Source organism: Cricetulus griseus, assembly GCF_003668045.3.
Source record: "Cricetulus griseus strain 17A/GY chromosome 1 unlocalized genomic scaffold, alternate assembly CriGri-PICRH-1.0 chr1_1, whole genome shotgun sequence".
NCBI classification, from domain to species: Eukaryota; Metazoa; Chordata; class Mammalia; order Rodentia; family Cricetidae; genus Cricetulus; species Cricetulus griseus.
In genome coordinates, this window is record NW_023276807.1 from 129,734,481 (window position 1) to 129,757,140 (window position 22,660).

General features: G+C 36.1%; 1 protein-coding gene across 2 annotated transcripts in view; it reads right to left on the reverse strand.

The window, feature by feature from the left end:
• The window catches only part of Arap2 (ArfGAP with RhoGAP domain, ankyrin repeat and PH domain 2), a 145,266-nt gene that overhangs the window by 24,674 nt on the left and 97,932 nt on the right, over positions 1 to 22,660 (reverse strand). The window contains exons 22-26 of one of the 2 annotated variants that reach the window (XM_035453443.1): positions 20,121 to 20,268; positions 16,933 to 17,001; positions 14,492 to 14,566; positions 10,433 to 10,550; positions 4,592 to 4,720 (exon numbers count right to left, since the gene is read on the reverse strand). In XM_035453443.1, the coding sequence (XP_035309334.1) occupies positions 4,592 to 4,720; positions 10,433 to 10,550; positions 14,492 to 14,566; positions 16,933 to 17,001; positions 20,121 to 20,268 (539 nt within the window). Of the gene's footprint in view, positions 1 to 4,563; positions 4,721 to 10,432; positions 10,551 to 14,491; positions 14,567 to 16,932; positions 17,002 to 20,120; positions 20,269 to 22,660 lie in introns of both variants that reach the window. The other variant, XM_035453442.1, reaches the window with a different exon arrangement.

Sequence of the window (22,660 nt, forward strand, 5' to 3'; positions counted from 1 at the left end):
AAAGTTTTCTGCTAATAAATTGTTAGGGAAATCACATCAGCCATGCTTATATTATTTTTATATACAAATTGTAGGGTGTAATGGATGTCAGAAGTGGAACACTAATCTAGAAAAGGGAGTCAGTGTGATTACAGAATCATTTGCCAACAGACACAAATAAGACTGAATACCTAGCACATCCAAAATCTATCACAATATACAAAAGACAATAAGAAAGTTAAGATTACAGAAAAACAAACTCATTGGTGAAAATCATTATTCAAGACACTGACATTTAAAAAGTCTATAGCTAATTTAAAAAGATAATCCCAACTTGTAGCATATGTAAACATAACTGTAACAAAAGAGGTTATTTTGCTATAATAATTTGAGTATCCATCAACCCCCTTTTAAAACATTAATGGGAAATTTATGGAATAAAGAGTTAAAATCTTTTAAGCAGCCTGGAATTCCTATTTGGAGCCCCAAATAACAACTACTAACAGAAAATTCTTCAACCAAAACATTTACTTCTGTTACTTTTCTAGGATCTCATTCACTTTAAGGGATGTATATTAATTCCTGGAAGAATGAGCTACACACAGTATAAGGAATGATAGCTGCAAATATACTGACAAATGAGCTAGGGACAATATGGAAATAGAAATTTTTCTCATGGCCTCCATTGTTGTAAAGAGGAATGCAGGGAATAAAAGACTAAACCAATGTTTGCTAACATAATATGCTGAAAAAAAATGCATCATCCAATTGTCTGAAAACAATTAATGAATGGATTAATGAAAACTTAGCTACTAAGGTAAAGGTTAACAACTGAAGTATACATACATCGGCTGATGGGAATGGGGGGAACTATTTTCTTCAGTGTACAACTTTATTTTCTTCAGATACAACTTTGGTTGTATCAACCACTCCAGGACAGACCTCATTGTCAGGAGTAGTTGACCAACATGTAATGGACAGCACAGTTCTTTTGTGTGTGCTTTTATTTGGTCACAATTTGGTGTAGGTTCTATAGGGCAGAGGTAGGTGTTGTTTTATTATGTTTTATTGGTTTGGGGAGTTGTTGTATTGGGTTTTGGTGGGTTTTTGAGAGATATAACTTAAAAGTTGCATGGGTAGAGAAGGGGAAAGAATCTGAAGAACTTAGGGGAATGGAAGAATAAGATCAAAATATATTTCAAATTAAAAATTGTTTTAAGTAATAAAATATACAATTACAAATGTTCCTTAGGGATGGTTTCTTTCCTCTGCTTGAGTTCTGCAATAATTACAGAGGATGTTTACAGAGACCTTTACATAAGCACTGACTCATACCCATCAGGATTATATAGAGGAATATCTTGGCACTAAGGTAATACCCAGTTTGTTATCAGTGCTGTAAGAGCAGATGACGAAGAGTTTCTCCTATTTCTCTTAATCAACTAAATCTATGCATTCCTGGCTTTTTTTTTTTTTTTTTTGACAATTGAACAACCATGAAGGGTATTCCTGTTGGGGATACACAATCCCTGTGTGCACAAAACCTTCCTTCCTCTAATAACATTTCAATTTCTTACATTTTTTTAAACCATATTGTCAGGACTAGTAGTTAATCAACAGTCAAGATATTGCATGTAGGTGTAAATTTTAAACAACTGGATAGGTGGACAATTCAACAACGTTAGAAGAATATTATCACTGAAAGGTTAACACTGGATACAAAAGAAAATTTATTTTGATTTTAAACAGGAAGTGATAAGATATATGCCATGATATTAAGAGGAGATAATCCATAAAGAAAATAATTATTCTTTGATATTTAAATTTTGGGGGGAAGAGTGGAAATAGAACCAATGGCCTTGAAAATTCCTGTGTTTTTTTCCTAACATTTTTTTATGACAGGTTTAAGAAGAATAGCACATAAATAGATAAAAGACACTCCAGAGATGGTCTAAGTTGGCACCAGTGCCATTTGAGTTGAACTCCACAGACTTCTCTGTGCTTTCCAGACCAATGAGCAGAACCTGGCATCTAAATATCAGAAACCCAGGTTCACCACACTTCCCATGTTGTGATGCTCACAAAGACCTATAGACATCTCCAGATGTTCCTGAGGGTCACAACCTCCTCCTATTGAGAACACTGGTCTATGACACGGTGCATCCACATGATCAGGTATGAGAAGGATGTCATTAGAAGGAACATTGGGGTAGTAAAGAGATCTAAAGTAAGACAAAGACTGTGGAAGGCTAAGTTTCTATACTAAAATTGTATGCATTTCTTTATTTAGATGACTAAAAATAAAAAGCACATTAGATAAAAATAATTTGATAATTTATAAAGACAGTACTATGAAATCAGAAACTATTATATTAAACTTGGGTGAAATTAAGAATTCACTGACTGATGAGCATGTATGAGGTTACAGTCCAATGGAACACATCCACAACATTTTATAGCTCTCCCACCACCACCCATTCTATTTTTTTCTTCCTTTTTTTCTTAAGAAAAGTTCTCTCTTGTAGTCTAGGCTGTCTTAGAATTCACTCTTTACATGAGGCTTGGCCTCAAACTCATAAAGATCCACCAGTCTCAGCCTCCCAAGTGCTGGGATTAAAGGCGTGCATCACCACTGCCTGGCATTTTTTTTCTAATTTTAATTCTTAAAATGATTAAAGAATAGAAAAATTGTCTGATAACTACTATTTACTAACTGTGGAATGTGGATCACATTACTTTCTCTAATTTTCTGCTGTAAAATAAAACAATATGAAAATTGATAGACTTCTAAAAAAGCTTTTTAAAGGCCCTAGGGCTGAACCTAGTACTATTGTAATGTTAAATGGACACTTAAGTTATCTTTATTTTCATAGACTAGCACATCTCTCAACCCTCATCAGAGAAGCTTCATTTTGCAGTAGAGCCATCAAAACAAAGATCTGCAATAAGTTCCTGTACAGAGAGAGAATAAGAACTGCAGAGTGTGTAGCTCTACATAAGAGTTCCATGTCATACTACCTATTCTCAGAGTTTGGGGATTAGTAGTAGACTGGAGGAGAAAGAAAATAAGTGGATGTCTGCAGCAAAACAGTGTTTTCTGGACATGGCAACATACTTGCACGCATAGGCTCACATGCCTGGGACTGCATGCAGAATAATTGCACAAGATTAAACCAGACAAAACCTGGTTGGAGAGGAGTTCACTAAATCTCACCTTTGTCTAAGGAGCTATTGGCAATTCATGGCTGCTGGGAGAGGAGAGTTGGTTTTCTTCTGAGATGCAGGCCCTGAGAGGCTACCTATGATCTAATAAATGTTCCCATATCTATGTACATTTACAAAGGCACCAAATGGAGCATTAAAAGAGAGAGACACAACAGACAGACAAATTAAGAACATTTAAACCTAGAAGGAAAAAGCAGTGTCTTAGTTACTTTTTGATTGCTATGAAGGGACACCATGGTCAAGGCAATACAAACAATCTTAACTTTTCTTTCCTTTGTCTGGTTTCACAAAGACAATGTTTTGTAAAACATTGCTTACAGCATTAAATGGTTTAGTCCATTAACCTTCATGGGAGGGAACATTACATCAGGAAGGCAGGCAAGTTGCTGGAGAAGTATCTGAGAGCTACATTCTGATCCATATGAAGCAGACAGAGAGAGACTTGGCATGACATCCTCTTTTGAAACCATAAAGCCAATTTCCAGTAACACACATCCTCCAAGGCTACTCCTCTTAATCCTTTCCAAACAGTTCAACAACTGGGACCAAGCATTCAAAAGAAAATCTCATTCAAACCGCCATATGTGGTAAATGGCAAAGGGGAAAAATTGAAGGAGATGAATTAGTAGAAGGACTTTTGCCAAAGATACTCATTTCTAAATAATAAATTAAATACTGTTAGAATTTTAAATGATCTATGCTCTCTCTAGTGCTTGGTTAATTGTATATGAATAATAAGTAGTAATGGTTATTGTAGACCTTCTTTATTGATGTAATACACAACTTTATATTAACAGATCTTAATGCTTAGCGTTAAGGATAAGCCCAGGTGAAATGCTGATCTGAATTGTCAACTGATGACTACACAATAGAAGAAAAGTGTCAAGATCAAGCCTTTGACATCTCATATGTGTTGAGAGACCATTGCCTGTGGTTTTCTCTGCTAGCTGACTTCTTGTTGAACATTGTAGGGTATTTCCATTTCTTTCAGTTAAATGTTGTGCCCCTGCATTTGTGTTTATTTTATTTGTAAACATCATCAAAATAACAGTGGGACTTATACCACACACTCAATCTCAAATGGCAAGAAATTGATGTCTACATAATTCAAGATGACCCCACAAAATAAAAACTAGAACATGTATAAAAACAAACTACCCATAGGGGAAAAAAATATCCATTACTTTCAGAACATTAGCAGGTACCATCACATGAGCCAGCTACCACCACAGTGAAACACACTAAACTTCCTCACAATACCATGGAATCAGAGTCTGTATTTTCCCACTCCTTTTTCCCATTGTCAGATACCACTTGTGTCTTAATAACTACTCTTCAGCTACTTGAACTTTTAACCACCTTTCCAATGTGAAGGAAGTGCACCTACCTCTGCAGTGTTTAATTGTGTCAACAGTTAAGAATCTCTTCACCACAAGATAAGCAGAACCAGGTTCAGCTAATGAACTCCACTGAAGCACCTGCTCTAGCACATTCTCTGTGTAGTGAAGAGGACGCTCTGCAAACACAAACCCAAGTTAAGCTGAAACAGATGCAGAAACACATTTAATGATTACAGGTTTTTAAAAATCCCATGGAAAGATATGTATGTGGTGGCATAAACATTTTTCATTACACAGTGACAGTACTAGAATTGTAAACAAGAGAACCAAATACACACAGGTAACACATGGCAGTCCAAATTATTATATAAATTAATCTATGCACCTATTATTTCAAAATTTAGATGTGCTGTCTTTAAGATAAAATCTCATTTACAACAATGACCATGTGTCTTAGCCTGTTTTTAATTTAGCTAACATTCCTATTAGCACATGCAATTAAACAACTTTAAGAGGACTAGTAGATTAATCTTGTCCAAAAATAATAAACCTTTGTTTATCTCAATAAGATTATAATCTTATAATTTCCAATCAATAATAGTGAATAGTTTATAGATAGTATTCTCATAGTGAATCAATATCAAATCATAAAAAATGGTTGCAGAGAACCTTTGAAAATAATAGTACATTGCTTATTCCACTTTAACTATTAGTAGAAATATATTAACTTTGTGATGATATTATAAATTAACTCTACACAATAAGCCTACAAGCAAGGAATTAAATGATGTCTGAAGCAAATCTCTTTGATGACTCTTAATCCATCTGTATTTTGGTTTAGAAAACTGCATCATACATTCTTAGCATGGTGTTTTACAAAACATTTTCAACAATAATTAAAATTTCATGAAAGAGTTATATTTGTAGATTAAAATATGTCAATTGGTTAATAAAATGTGTACATAAAAGCATTTTCTGGGGATATTCAAGCTTATTAATAGTGAGATAGCAGGAAATAAAGAAGCAGACAGAACAAAAGTTCTGATATAAAGATGCCACTGTTCTTTCCCAAATTTGCAGCTGTGCATCAGTAAATTATTTCACTCACAAAATGTACATCACATCAATTCTAGACTATGTTTATAGTTAAAGTACTAATGCTAACAACAAATAAAGAATATGCCAAGAGTACCTATCTGTTGACTAATCCCACCAAAACTGCTGAAAGAATCATGAGAACAATAAATACATCACCTCATCTCCTGCTATGACTACATTATTTAAGAAAAGAGAAGTCATCAGTAAAACGAGTTCTTCAAAAGAGAGATTGAAATTTTGGCTTCTTATCCATAAATGGAAATGTTGTTCATCCTTCTGTGCCCATTAAAACATGCTTACTTATTATCATAATAGCTATTAACCATGCATCATAAGGATATACATGAACAGAACACAATGCTGACTACATAGTAGATTCTCAGGTCTCAAATCCATTATGAGTTTATATCATAGTCCATAAATTAACAGAAAATACTTATCAGATAAACAAAAGATTGTCTTTGTAAAACCAAAGGACAGAAAAGTGACAATTGTTTGTGTTAAATTAATTTTGCTTTTTACAAATCTTTTCTGAAAAATTGGACAAAGGTCCAAATTGCTTATAATTTGTCTAATTAATTGTCTAACTCAATTCCTGATTAAAGAGATGGACTCACAAACAAATCCTCTGGTAGTTGGGAGTAGATACATCCAAATATAAGTCTAATCACACAACTGTAATTACACAACTGTTGAATCAACCACATACAGGCTGATAGTAATGATCCCAGTAGAGGCTGTCAATTTCCAGGATAAGCACTGCGCAGATACTGTATGTATTATGTATGATATATCAATAATTACTTACATTCTCACAACTCAACTCTTCAGTACCAGTCATTAATCTTCTTACTTTATATATAAGAGGACTTCTCACAGAACTTCCTCCTTTGGTCTACTCATCTACCAAGTATGGCAGGAACCAGATTTTGAATCCTAAACCTACTGCACTTTAAGTCCTGATATTTTAAGTTCAATTCTTAGGATTATTTTGGTCAATAATATAAGTCTCTCATAATGGTTGCTGATATGTGATATTTGGGAGGGAAAAGAGCCAAAGATGTTTTTGAATCAAAATAAGTTAATATGAGCAAAAAAAAATTAGTTTACCTTCTTCCTTTCATTGTTAAGAAACAGTAGCAGTAGTTTCAACATTACATGTAAGGAAATGATTGAGCATTAGGTCTGACAAGGCAGGTATAACACTCATATTGGAGTAGGGGATGAGCCATGCAATAGAATTGATAATGAGATTTCCAATTATCAGAAGACCTATACCAAAAGCATAACTATCACACTCAATTATAAGCAGATTCTATATTGCTGGAACTGTGTTCTCACTATACTGAAATGTGTTAGAGTAGACACAGAGGCTTGTTAATGGGTAGATAATTAATTCTTGTCACAAAATTTAAATGTACTTTTTTTCTGATCAGGTTCACTGCATGAAATAATTGAGGAGGATGAGAACCTTGCAATTTCAATTTCCTAGATAAAAAATGAGATTGAAAATGAAGAGACCAATACTGCCGTCCATCAAACACAAGTGTTAAATGACACAAATTTCCAATTTAAGAAAGGGTTGAAAAATAGACTGAGGTATCAAGCACTGTTAGAATACAAATAGTTATAACTGTATGTTTGTTGATGGTGCTATTTGCAGCCTTATGTCACCTTGTGTCATGGCAGATTATATAGGATAGGGCATGTATCATATGGGTGCAGGACATTATCTAGAATCAGCATTTTGTACTGTCTACTTCATGCATACTGACAAAAATTCAGTGTAAAGAGAGAACAGGTTAGGAAGAAAGTTCTCCAGTTTCAGAAAAATAATGTCATTAAGTGTTAAAAATCATATGCAAAGAATTAACCTCATCTACTTAGTTCAATAGGAAAGCTAGTGAATTTTCATTGGAAATAACAGCTGCTATCAATAAATATCTACCATTGATAGCACAGGTTTCCACAATGATTATGGCATTTCCACTTCTAATTCTTTGAGCCAAACTCAGGGCAAAATCCTCTCTTCATTCCAACTGGCATTTTGTTATTATTTTACATACAGGTGAGGGGAAAGAGCTTGAAATAATATTAATAAAAAGCATGTAGTTCTTCCATACCATAGTATTTACAAGTGAAGAGGAAGTGTTTTGCTATCATATTGCTGAACAATAAGTACTTTCTTAACAAACCCAAAATCCTCAGTGAAGTCTACTTAAAGGAGGCTCCTCAAGCAGATAATTCTTTGAGAAGTAGAGTACATACAGGTAGGGTAAGATCAGGTTGGGGTTAAGTACTAAAACCACAGCACTGCTTAGAGCAGAATAGTTGCTGATGGAGACAAAACAAACAAACAAAATTCAAACCTCTCTGCTACAGCTTAGGTTCTGAATGATCTCCAAAGGTCATGTGTTGAAGATTTGGCCAGGGCCTATGGTGCTCTTCGGGTATAGTGAAACCTGTGTCTAGTGTTCTCTAAATGAAGGATGCCAGCTCACTGGGGCATGCTCTTGAAGGACAAATTGAGACCCCGACTTTGTCTCTTTGCTTCCTCACTCTCAAGTGACCTGCAGCTTTTTCCTGCTTCATACTCCCGGCCAAGGTGTTTTGCCCCACACAGGACCAAAGGTCAACAAAGCATACAATGAAATATCTGAGTGGTGAGACAAAAGAACTCTCTCCCCCTTTTATATGGTTTATCACTGCTATTTGTGACAAGAACAGAAAGCTGTTGAACAGAAATTCAACAGAAAAAAATAATGGTTCATAGATATGATCGCAGTTTATACATGAGTCAGAAGGCTGTTAATTGATCTGTGGGAGGAGTTTGGTAATGTCTGGAGAAGGGTAATAGAGACCTAGCATGGAATAAACAGAAATTAATAAACATTTATGGTCTCTATCACAGAAGCCTAGAATATGGATTGAAATGTCGATAACATAGCCTTAGGTTGTAAGTTCAGGGTAGAAATGAGGACTCCATTGATATCTGCAACAGAGAGTATTAATATTTCTTCCTGAACCCCCCTCCCCCCGCAAAAAACTTGAGCATTATTATCCATGTCTGGAAATTTTGTGGAAGGTCAAAATGATGGAATAAGGAAGCAATGAAAAGATGATCTTAATGATGGAACAATGTAAACCGGTTTGTGACTTACATAGTTAATCTTGGCAATAATGATAATAATAATTCCCACCCACAAATACAGTGAGGGTGGGAATCAAAATGATTTCTTTTAGGGAAAAAAATCAAAAGAATCTAGATCATAGGGTTATATACTATGCTTTATTTAGTCAAGATATTAAATTTATTGCTCTTATTTATAGTGCAGAGCGTTGGAAATTAGAGGCAAAACCAAATTAAACCAAAAATATACTAACTCTACCATGAAACATTTATTAAGGCAGGTAGCATGAGCACCAATGCAGGTCACTGCAGAGACACTTTGGTTCCAGACTTTAAAAGAGGCCAGTAGTGGGTTACGGTGGGGAAGAACAAAGATATAGATAAAAAAAAAAATGCCATCTCCAGTAAAACACAAACGATATGTAAAAGTAGAAAAAGATAACAAAAGGAATTTCATAAAAAATGAACATAGTTTTTAACAATGGATAGAGAGGAAGAACGTATACATTTGAGAGAACGACTGAGAAATCAAGAACATGGAGGCAGTACTGAAAATAGACTGGATATCAGCACAGGAAAAAAAGAAAGGTCATTAACAATCAATGGCACAATGTCAGGGAGAGGGAAGCTAAAAGCTGGGCTGCTGAGCTTCACAGTTGGAGGTCACAGGAGTCACTTGCCAGCACAATTCTGTCCAGTGGGGACCAAGTCTAATGAAGGAAGATACTGAGAATTGACACCCAAGCACCAATGATACTGTATCTTGACAAGACATATTGACAATATCATATTGTAAGTCCCATTAATTTTTAAGGAATTATGCATGAAAAAATCAAGTGAATAAAAATATTGAGATGGAGTGATGAAGGAGTGCATACTAAACCCCTTCCATTCTAATTCTGACTTCAATATTCCAAATAATGCATCCTGGGGTAGCTCAACATTGAATTTTAATTTTTATCTTGAGCTCGTGGGTGGCAAGGTCTTCCTTTTGGCAGTTTGACAGCTACACTTGAAAGGGTCCCAAGACCTTAGGAGGTATCAGCTAGACAGATGGTCAAGGTACAATGAAATTCTGTATCTTATTTTTTTCCTAGAGGTCTTTAAAACCAAATGGTGTCATTAGAATGTTAAGCTTATTCAGCACTTCAGAAGCAGGCTAGTCAAGGTGTTTGAAATGGTCTCTTTAGTCTTCAGTTTATTTGGGAGAAAAGAAAACAACGTGATACACTGAGGATAGAAGAAAATGAAACAGCCAAAAGAGAGATTTCTGCTGGATCTAAAATTATTGGTTTGGAGAGAGCCATAATCTTTTAAATAGTTATCATTTGTTCTTACTAAGACCATACAGAGATAAAGTGATGGGAGGTGACATTTAGGATATTATTATAAATCAAACATTATTTAATGAGGCAGCAAAAGTATACCTAAGGATCCATACTTATTTATATAATAAATGAAAGAATTAATTATTCTGATAAGCAACATCATGGGATGTAAACCTCAAGTGGTGATAACATATGCCAAGACAGACACAGAGGTAGAATGGAATTCATAATGAAATGGGAATCTCTTGGAAAACAGCTAATGTTAGTACTAGTCATGGAGTGTACTTCTTTCTATAACGAATTAAAGAATCTCTAGCATAAAAGCCACTCACCTAGCTCTTCATTTTCAATGACTTCAAATGTAGCCCAAATATCACCTTTACTAGGAACAATATTTTTTATTGCTAATATATCATTAGTTAACTCTTCTGCTTCCATTACAGGAGATATCTGTAAGAGAAGGAATATTTCTTCAATGATGTCTGACACAGAAGCAGTATTGTGATAGGGCAATCAGGTTCCCCATTTCATGATTCTTCAAAAACAATGAAAACATCACAGTGAGATTTTTCTCCACAAAATGCATTGCAATAATTAGCTAAAGAGATGTTAAAGAGATATTGTAATATAGAAACATTGGGGAGAACTATTTTTCTTAATAAGCAACTAGGTCCTTCATACAAGATAAACCTAGTCTCTCTCTCTCTCTCTCTCTCTCTCTCTCTCTCTCTCTCTCTCTCTCTCACACACACACACACACACACACACACACACACACACCATCAGATTAATCTGATAATTTACTCACAGCAAAACTTGTCATTTGCCTTTCTATAATCAAGTGTGTAGAGTCACTTCTTTTATTCAGCATTGACCCTAAATAATATGAAGATGATTAAATAGTATCTGCCATGCCAAGGAGCCCCGGGAATTAGTGTCTGTGGTATTCACTGCAATGCCAAGTGACAGATGGTGGGATACCAAAATACAGAGTGCATTTCGGGATTCAGTACAATATGTAGTGCCAGCCTGGGGCCCAGATCCACAAGCATCTCGAAGTCAGAGGCCACTGTATAAGCATATCATGTTTTTAGGGACTCTGGGGTTTCTGGGGTCTTGCCAATCTTGACTGTATATTATTCAAAAATGAAAGCATTTTCTTTAGCTAGAATTTATTGATAATGTTAAACAGCAGACATATTAATAATTAGAACACTGTAACTGTAACTTAGTTTGCATGACTATCCTAACTTAAAGGACTCTAAGGGAAAAATGCATGGGCCCCAGGAATGGGAAGGGGCAGGAAATCCTGAGCTATTTGGGAGTGTGAGGGTAGGAGAGAGGGAGCTGCCAGAATGAGAGCAGGAGAAGAGGAGAGGAGAGGAGGAAATGGAGGAGCAGAAATATTGAGTTGGGGGAAGAATAGAGGAGAGCAGGATGAGAGATACCATATTGGAGAGAGACATTATAGGTCTGAGGAGAGATCTGGCACTAGGGAGATTTCCAGAGACCTACAAGGATGACATGAACTGACAATCTAGGTAATGGTGGAGAGGATAACCTAAATGCCCTTCCCCTATAATGAGACTGATGACTACTTTTTATGCCATCCTAGAGCCCTCATCCAGTGGCTGATGGAAGCAGAGGCAGACATCCACAGATACACACTGAACTGAACTCTGGAACTTAGTTGCAGAGAAGGAGGAATGAAGATCAAAGAGGTCAGTACCAGGCTGGTGAAACCCACAGAAACAGCTGGCCTGTACAAGGGGGAGAACATGGATCCCAGACTGCTTGTCTGGGAGGCCAGTACAGGCCTGATCCAGACCCCTGAACATGGGTGTCAATTAGAAGTCCTCTGCATTCTAGGGGGCCCCTGGTAGTGGATTAGTATTTTTTCCTGGTGTAAGAAGGGACTTTGAGAGCCCATCCCACGTGAAGGGATGCACTCTTGGCCTGGACTCATGGGGGAGGGCCTAGGCCAGGCCCAGGATGATGTGGTGGACTTTGGGGAGCCCCCATTGAGGCCCCTACCCTGCCTGGGGAGTGGAGGGAGAGGGAGCTTGTTCCTAATTTGAACTAATAAAAAAATTTGTTAAAATTGCTCATCAATCCATATTTTGTTTTGGGGTGTGTGTGTGTGTGTGTGTGTGTGTGTGTGTGTGTGTGTGTGTGTGTTTGTGTGTGTGTACCATTATAGATGACTGGCTTGTTCAACCTTCATGAAATTTGGAGTTTAATTTATGAAATACATTAATTATACAATGAAGTATATTCCTTTTCTATTTAGAGCAGTATATGGAATTGTAAACTTTCATTGGATCTCAGCATCCAGTAAAATTGGAGAACACAAAACAGTGGAAATAGCAAGTGAATAATTCCATGATACCTCAGAGCTGCACTGCTCTAAATATTTTTAAATTTATTTTATTATTATTTATCACATAATACTTAATTTCTATTCATATTATTATTTTACTATGTTGTGGGTTTGGATGTTTTTCTTGAATGTATGTTTGTGTTCCACTTGAATGCCTGATGCCCACTGAGGTAAGAAGAGGGTTTCAGATTTCCTAGAACTGGAGTAACAGAGGGTGTGAGCCACCATGTGGGTTCTAGGAATCAAACTAAAGTCATTTAGAAGAACAGCCATGTCTCCTTACTGATGATCCATTTCTTCAGCCCTGGAAAGACATTTAAAAAAAGAAATATTGTCCTTTCTTAAAGGACTAAAAGTGAGTAAAAAAGGAAATATGTGAAGTAGGTAGCAGGAAGTGCCTTGAACTCCATATGCAGGAAAGTATTTATTTATGGAATGCAAACATCAGTGTAATGAACATCAGGTTCAGGGTATGATGACCCAGGTCTGTGGTGTGTCCCTAATGTCTCTTACTTCCTATTTTTCATTCCCTAAAATTTGGTATATCATATGCCTCCAGGGCTTAAGGTCAAAATCAACAGTTTAAATATAGAAACTTTATTTTTCACTGTTAAAGCTATGTGCAAAACGCAGATTATTTGATTATTGCTGTATAGTTTCTTACTGGTGTTCTGCTTTTTTGGTATCATTTAAAATTACAGAGTCTTTTCTTTTAAGATAGTGAGAAAATATGAGAACTTTGCATATTAATACAACTTCATTAGAAAGACAAAATTAAAACATGCTTTTAAAGGGTATATATATTCTTGTTATATATATACACATATACACACATACACACGCAGAATTACATCACGTATTCTATCTCTTCTAGCATTAACAATAGGTATTTCCTGGGTGATATAGTCTGCAATTTAATTTATTTTTTGTTTGTTCGTTTATTTATTGAGACAGGGTTTCTATGTATTGATTTGAAGCCTGTCCTGGAACTAGCTCTGTAGACCAGGTTGGACTCAAACTCACAGAGATCAACCTGCCTCTGCCTCCCGAGTGCTAGGATTAAAGGTGTGCACCACCAACACCAAGCTTGTAATTTAATTTGTAATAGTTTTTCATATCCATTATGACAAAATCACACATTCAGCATAAGAAATATTATGTGACTGCTGAAGAGAAAATGCCCCCCAGGAGATCAGATCATAGACTCGATGATCATGTTCTAGCTACATGTTCTAAACAAGGCAGTTAATCACATAGAGTAATCATAAATGACCACTGGAATTACCTAAGTTAATAGTCACAATATATTTAACATCTTAGAGTTTAAAAGAGATAATAAAGTGAATTTCTGTTACACAGAAGAATGTACATTATTTCCATAGAAAAAAAAATCACCCTAGCAAGAAAGAACACAAACAAGTACTGCTACTGTCCCTAAAGTGGACTCATTATTGAAGACAATATGAAGGAAAATATCTCTTTTTAATTTAGCTCAAAGAAAAGGAAGAGTTACCTTAATATTTAAGTTTAAATGTTAGAATATAAGACATGAGACTGGGCATTAATAATACTAAAATAGATACTTATTAAACAGCAATTTAGAAAAAAATTGCTATGTACTTACATACTTTTAGATTGGTGAGTCATCTCATCAGTGATAAAATATTAACAGTGTAATTTTCATCATTTTTATAGTTAAGAAAATGGAGGATAAAGCAGCGTAAATATTTTGCCTCATGTTAATATTTTAAGAAGGGAAGAAGCACATACTTGAGTGCAGTTTATTTTCCAGCAAATACAAAAATCTTAACTAATGCACAGATGATGTTATCTTCCAAATAATTAAAATACTAAATTCCTAGAAGATACTTCCAGGAAAGATCGACATTGTTGTCAGTCACTGACTGAAGTGAAGAGAGCCTAAAATACAAAATATGCTAGGAAAATATGTCAGTGAACACCAGCTCTTAGGATTCCAACAGTACCCTTTACATTGTTCCTTAGGACTCACCCGAATTATAATACTACAGTCAGGTTCCTTCCTTTCTACATATACTTCAATTAACAAGTCTCCAGCCTGGGACACCTATGAAGGGCAGATATAAAGACAGCACAAGTAAGTATGTCACAAAATCACAGACACCGCATCTAAGAGAGCTACAACATGCTTGTCACACTTCTCAAAAATGTACAGCAATGAAATTAGCTCAGTTCCTCTGTTGACTGTTATTAGGTATGTATTTCAAAATATGTTTGATTACAGACAAGAATGTCTAAAGCTTAGATAAAACAAGTGGTACAGATAGCAACAACATTCATACTCTGATTTTTTTATACCAGGTCAAGGCCTTAGTAGCGTCAAATACTGAAACAATGACTCTAGGAAGAATGTAGATTGCATTTGATAACAGTTTAGGAACCACAGAATAAGTAAAGCTCTCAATCCATGTGGACATAATCTTAAAAGAAAAAATATACCTTGGTAATTTTTCATGCAGCTGACACATGCAAACACTGAATGGGGAGGAACTTTACCTCAAAGCTGTACTAAAATTAGAAACAGGAAATACCATTTACGGAGAAAAGTAAGAGTAAAATAATAGGATAAGGTAGACAAGCAAGATGAGCTTTTGTTTTTATTATCCTCACTGAAGCATTTAACAATGCTTATTTCGGTCATTACATGCCCAGAGACAAAGTGAAAAGTTTCAAGGAAAATGGAAAATGACAGACAATGCAGTACAGACCAACAGAATAAAATAGAGGCCAAAGAATAAAATCAAGATATAAAAACATCATTTGTATAGCCTTTTTTTTTTCAGAAGTGCCCTGCATAACCACTGAAAACGTCTATCAGAAATAATTTAAAGAGATTCTGAGATGTAATTGTTCTGATGTTAAATTTTCTTTAGCACAAAAGTCTAAAATCTAACGAGTAAGAAAGATTAACGTGTACAGAGGGGGAGAGCTTAAAATGTACTCTGAAGAACTACTCTTAGTTATTTTGCCACCGTATGCATACAAGAGCTTACTTCCAATTTTTCTTTCTCAGTTTTGATTCTATATATGATGTCTAAGGAAAAAGCAGACATTTTTGCTTTTCACTCTTTGTATAAACATCACAGCAAGAAGAAAACATTCTAAAAATTAAAAAAGGAAACACACAAAACATAGAGTAGACTAACAAGTAGCTCAGTAGTTAAGTAATTACATAGTTGAGAATTAAAATAGGACAAAGAGAAACACTCAGCAAATACTCCAAAACGGGGCTTTAAACAGACTGAAGCAAGACTCATGCAGCAATAACCATTTTACATGGTATTCTTATTGTCTTTCTCAATTAATTTATTTTATATATAACTGTTTCACTTATGGCAAATTCAAGGTGTCCAAGACTTTTTTCTTTGTTGTAAAATGCAAGCAGATACTGCAGCAATAACAATATAGATTAGACAGCCAAAGACTTCCTTTCAGGATAACAATCCCTCATTTCAGGACTGAATTACATTCACACCAAGTATGAATTATAAGCACTGACAACAAGCCAGATTGTTTTTACTTTAGTGTTATAGCTAACTCCTCTGGAAGTTGCATTAATTACTTTCAGTCAAAATGGAGGGAATCATTTGTTAAGTAATTAATATCATAGCATTAGTTCAAGAGGGGAATCTAAGCATGTGCTCATCTGCTTCATGTAGAATGATAGTTGCAATGATTCCTTTAATTAGCAGCAGACGTTTCAGCACTGAAGCAAACTTTGGGTCTGACTAATAAGCAGGAATTTGCTTCATTATCTGAGTGTAATTATGAACAGAGTACATTTGACCCATTTCTATTATTTACAGTGAAACCCTGAATCCATTATCATTCCCAGCTACTAGAAGATGATTAATGATCAAACTTAAGATGTTCCGGTGAATTCATCAAAGAAGGTAAGGCAGCCTGGAAAAGCATGGTGCCTCCTGAACACACAAATCCAGTGTAATGTGACTAGAAAAGCAAGACAGGATTTAGAAAAGCTGACTTAAGACAAAAGTTAGTATGCATTACACAGGTTACCTTAGAAACGGTGTCATTAGTACAATCATCTGAGAGTGTGCAGAGCAGAAGCATGTAAGAAATCATTTACATCTCCATAATCATAAGGGAGAAAATCATTACGCTGTGGAATTTTGCAATTTAGCCTACTATTTCTTTGGCTTTAAATGCTTCCTTTGCAATCCACTGGCAAAGCCAATAGTGTTTTGGTTTTTGGTAAATATTAGTTATTGCTACCTTAATATTTAAGGTTATATTAATACATTCTGCATATATGCATCAGGTTTCAGAGTTGCTCCAGTTTTTCACCAGTTTCTTTTACTTTGTTTTGAATAGGAACTTGAACACACACAACAAATGTTATTTACGAACATTTTGTTTGTAAGTCTTTAGAGACTAACTCTTACTACTCACTTGAGTGTCTTTCCACTTGGTTATAAAGCTATTTTCTATGTCCATTTGTTTGACTTGGTCTTCTTTAACCTGTTTAAAATATAATTTGGGATATTCTAATAATGTAGAGTACACAGAGCCAGGGTGCTCTTTCTCACCTAGTTCCTCAGGAATTTAAATAACAACAAACTGCAAAGAGACCAGGATGGCCATTATTATGATCATCTTGATCACATGAGCCCCACAATTTGGGCAGCATGAGGCCTACTGAACAGAGCCTCATAGGGATCAGAACACGCTTTGACAATGTCCCATCAGACTGCAGAGATACTCAGGGAAAATCATGAGATTTACAAGCACAAGTTCCCACGGACTGTTTCTGAAAGTGCTTACAGGTGAGAAGCAAGGCTCACCACTCAAACATAAATATTCCTGAATGGCTTATTAAACTTTTAGTAAAAACTTAAGTTTAATAACACTATGAACATAACCATTTAGCTTTATTAACATGGTAAAGAGAACATGTAAAGCCACATTTATTTTTGTGTATCTCAGCTCAAATCATTTCAAAGAAGCTGCTGTTGATCAAAATGAAAACACTAGACAAACAGGAGGAAATGAGAAAGATACCAAAGTGCAAAGAAAAGGCAGTTCTGGTATGAACTCTCCTAGACATTAAAGTACAAACTGTTATATTACTCAAATCATTCATTTTTCTATGAGAAGCAATACTGTCTCACTCCTTGGCATAGACCCAAAGGACACTTCGTCATACCACATTGACATTTGCACAACTATGTTCATGGCAGCTTTATTCATAATAGCCAGAAATTGGGGGAAAAATAAAAAACTAGATGTCCCTGTACCAAAGATTGGATAAAGGGAATGCAGTACATATATCACACAGAGCATTACTCAACAGTTAAAATAAAAAGACAGGTAAATGGATGGTGCAAACATGGTATATACTCACTTATAAGTGGATACTAGCTGTAAAGTAAAGTATACTAATACTACAACCCACACAACCAGAGAGGCTAACTAACAAGGAGGGTTCAAGGGGGAATTCATGAATCTTCCTGGGAAGTGGAAATAGAGTAGATTTTAATAGATTTCTTGGGTAGACAGGGGGCAGGTAAGGATGGGAACAGAAGGAATCAGGTATCAGGGGAGGAAAAGAGGGAGAGACAATGTAATTAGGAAGCATTTGGGGGCAAAGTTGAAACCTAGTGCAATGGAAACTCCCTGGAATCTACGAGGGTGATCATAGGGAAAATACCTAGTAATGGGGGATTTGGAGTCTGATCCTTTCTTGAACAGGCAAGGGATCCAGTAGAGCGTCTGGCATACCAACATACCTACAAAACCTTCAACCTACAATTTGTCCTGCCTGCAGGATGTTCAGGGGTAAAGGTGGCACAGAAATTGTTGGAGTGCTCAACCACTGACCTGTCCAACTTAACTAGACTGTAAGTGTCTTTAAATCCCTACTGAACCACACCTGACATTTCCTGGAGGGCTAGAAACCAGAGGATGAATAACCCTGAGAAATAGGATAGAACCAAACACTACTGGTGGGGTTAAAAAAAAAGTCAATGAAATGATTCCTAATGATATTCTGCTATACTCATAGAAAAAGCCTAGCATAATCATCATCAGAGGGGCTTCATCCAGAAACTGACGGGGCAGATGAAGAGACACACAGCCAAACATTAGACTGAACTTGGGGTAGGGAGGTCCTGCAGAAGGGGGAGGAAGGATTATAGGAGTCAGAGGGGCCAAGAACACCACAAGTATATGGCTAACAGAATCAACTAACCAGAACCCATAAGGTCTCCTAGAGACTGAAGAGATAATCAGGGGGCCTGTATGGGTCTGACCTAGGTTCTCCAAATGTATTTTATGGTTGTATAGCTTATTGTTCTTATGGGAATCCCAACTGTGCAAATAGGGTTATCTCTGACTCTTTTGCCTCCATTTGGGATGCTTTTCCTCCTACTGTGTTGCCTCATCCAGCACTGATAGGAGGGTAAGTGCCTAGTCTTATTGATATCAATGGGAGAGGCCTGCTCTTTTCTGAAGAGAAATGGAGGAGGGATGGTATGGAGAAGAGAGGGGGCTGGGAGGGAAGGAGGGATGTAGGATTAATGTCTCTTTATTCCAGATGACACCAAGGCAAGACACAGGCCAGAGCTAGGTTATAGAACTCAGCAAGCGCGGCCAGAACAAAAGGGGCCCGGGTCCCCACTTGCAGCCCCTTAAGAAGCTCCCTTACGTCACCCCGGCTTTCCTTCACCACGCCCTTATGGGTGAGTCCCGGGTCCACCTGGTACCTGTCCCAGGACTATTGGGCGGGGCTAGGGTGTCTCCCTTCAGAGGGAGGTGAAACTGTGGTCAGGATGCAATTTGTCAGAGAAGAATAAATAAACTAATTACAAAATAATAGTAGCAAAAAAAAATGTCATTCTCAAAATGATTAAATGGCCCCCCAACTCATCTGGTTTCATCTGGCATATCTGTACCCACAGAACAGAAGAAATTATCACTTGAGCAAGCTCTGAACCATTCTGGACCAAAGAGGGGATGTGAGAGTTGTTTACACAGAGGAAGGAACTTTTACCGAGAATTAGTAAGGCCTGGAGTTATATCCTATACTTTATCTTCCTTAAACAATGAAACCATTACAATTCTAATAGTTTAATAAAAAAAATAAAAATACTCACTTCATAGAACCACAAACTGAAAAGTGAAATAAATAAAAGTGAGGACTCAGTAAAAGCCATAAGATAATGCTTCATAATTCTCTTCCAATTGAAGCACAGTTTAAAAAAAAAAAAAAAGAGTGATTTCAATAGTAGCATTTAACAGGCTTTTGTTGATCACTGAATTTGTTAAACTCATAACTTCACACCTCTCAGTAGACATACTTAATGCATATACACAGTGAAGAGAAAACACACACACAAGCCCTGTAAATAGTATGCTGTCCAACAGACAACAGATGGTGAAAATATTTAAAAGCTGCTACATTTAAATAAATGGTTACTGTTTTAAAATCCAATTATATCTAAAATTTTCATACCAAACTATCCTTCGTGGTCTCTATTTTAAATTATTCATAAGGACTTGAGTAACATCCTGAAATAGGCACCGTGTTCTGCAAGCTGTGGTGACTAATCCATTGGAAAAAGAAGATTTACAATTCTTACCTCAAATATTTCAACGTAATTATTAATTAGATCTTCAATTACATTGACTTCTTCACTAGTTTGTCCCTTGGTTTGAAATAAGCAAGACGAAAAGACCAATGCCAAGTTATGAGCATTCATGTGATTGATTTCTGAGCATTTCTGAACCCTGTTATGGGAAAGTATATCTTATTATGACATACATGTATCCAAGGACTTCATAGAAATACAAGCTAAAATCGTAAGTTATCATTTATCACTTTTAAACACACACAGTATGAACTTCTTCAAAATAAAAGGTTCAGTAGGGATTTAAAGACACTTACAGTCTTTCAACTACTGTTGAAAGGAGCAGTATTTGGTGCTCCGGGGAGACTGACTGCACACAAATAGTTGCAACCAATGGACAACCCAATCCCAGAGCACAAAAATGTATAAGCTCTGGTTTGAAATGATGTATACAACTGCATCATAATGAAAGAAGAGGAAGGGCAAAAAGTCAAGATAATATAGGCTCTACTGGGACTTCGTGGATTTCAGTTCACAGGCAGAGGCTGCATTTTCCATCGAGTACACTATTATTTAGATACATATACTCTTTAGCTACTCATCAGAGCTAAAGAAACTGTTACCTGGTATTTATGACTAACAAATGAATCCCACCATAGGGACTGCTATGCTAAAACAGACTTTATAAGACAACTACTTTCCCTTTAACAGAATAAAATCTAAATGGTTCTTCATGACAAGTCCCTTCACAACAGGTGTTAATCTACTCATTCAAAACAGGTTATCATTACATCTCAAAAAGAAAAAAAAACAGTTTAAAAATGCTGCCATCCCCAAGTTAGACACTACTAAGAATGGCTTTATTTTATTATCTATTAATGTGTTTTATTTTATTGTATGGGTGTTTGCCTACATGTATGTATGTGCACCATACATGTACCTGGTGCTCACACAGAGCAAAAGGGATATTGAATCTCCAGAAACTGAAGTTACAGATGATTTTTGAGTTGCCATATATGTGCTGAAAATGAAATTTGAGATCCTGAACAATCAGTAAGTGATCCTAATTGCTGAGCTATCTCTTTACAACACCAATTGCCTTTCTCAAATAAATAGATATTGACAAGTAAATTAATTCTTCTATTAACCTTTGGGTATTGTAAAGGGTACTTTAAACATTCACCCATATAAGTTAAAAGTGCATCACAACAGCAGTCACATCCACAAGGAGGGCTTACAAGGATAAAAATGTCAAGAAGAAATACAAACACAAGTGCCTGTTCATGATCTCTATTGAGTTTTCACAAACTGAAAATAGAGCAGCTACATGACTCTTGAATTAATTACATTGGAAATACCACACACACACAACAAAGAGAGCAAACTATTCCTGACTGAGAGAGGTGCTCCTGTGTATATAGAACATAGACTCTATGAGATGCATGCAAAAAAGGAGTAAACATAGTAGTAATATATATGATAATGTCAGAAATCCATAATAAAATGCAAAATTGCATAGCAGAGATTGGATAAAGAAATGGCAGTCATCATGGATGATTTACAAGATGGAAAAGGAACTGGAATTTAATAAAGGAAGAGTTAACAATTGCAAGCACTCCTCCAAACCACTTCTGCACTTTTATCATACTAGACTGTAAATATCTAGAAAATTTATCTCTGTGAATGTCTCTATTCCTACAATCTCAGAATCTCAGTAAGAGGCTTGCTTTAATCATGCTGTAGTGCATAATGAATACATGGTGAGTGCAATTAAGTGGCTGCTACTGATGGCAGAAGTGAGCTGTTACCCAGGACAGGTATTGGATTAGAAGTTGTATCAATCTGACTGCATCCAAGGTGACTCCTCACACTTTTGATGACATTACCCAGTTCCTGAATTTCTTGAGCCATCCCTCTGTGGGCCTCTTTATCTGTCAATACACTTAGTTTTTCTGATTATCTTAATTTTTGGAATAAACTGTGTACACTGTAGACTGCTTTCTTTACTTCTTGGTACCAAGATGCTGTTGCTTCCCAGTATTTCATAACCAGCCTTCTGATAGTCTTACTCTGCCCTTCTCCTCGAGCCCAGGGAAATCTTTCTGAATTAGGGTTCTCTGTCTCTTCCCAAGTGTTCCCTTAACAGGAGATACTATACTAAGTCAAATCATATCAGTCATTTCTTATAACATCCAGATAGAATTACGCGACTTACAAAGCCTGTCATAACCTCCTGTCATGCAACTGTTCTGTTCATCTAGTACTCCTATGTCTCAGATGATACATTCCACTCACATATTGGCTTTCTCTTCCATCATTCGCTTACATGCTTCTTTAGACAATGTCTATGGCACTCAGGATGTGCCCAAACTGCTGGGCTCAAGCATTTCTTCTTTACAAGCTTCCTAGTACTGTGACTACTTTGTCTCTTGAGCACTGAAGAATTGTCTGAACTGTGGACTTTTTTAGACATCAACATATATTGATTCCATTTTCTCTTACTTCTAAAATTATATATTCAATTTTGTCCTAGCATCTCATATAGTTACCTG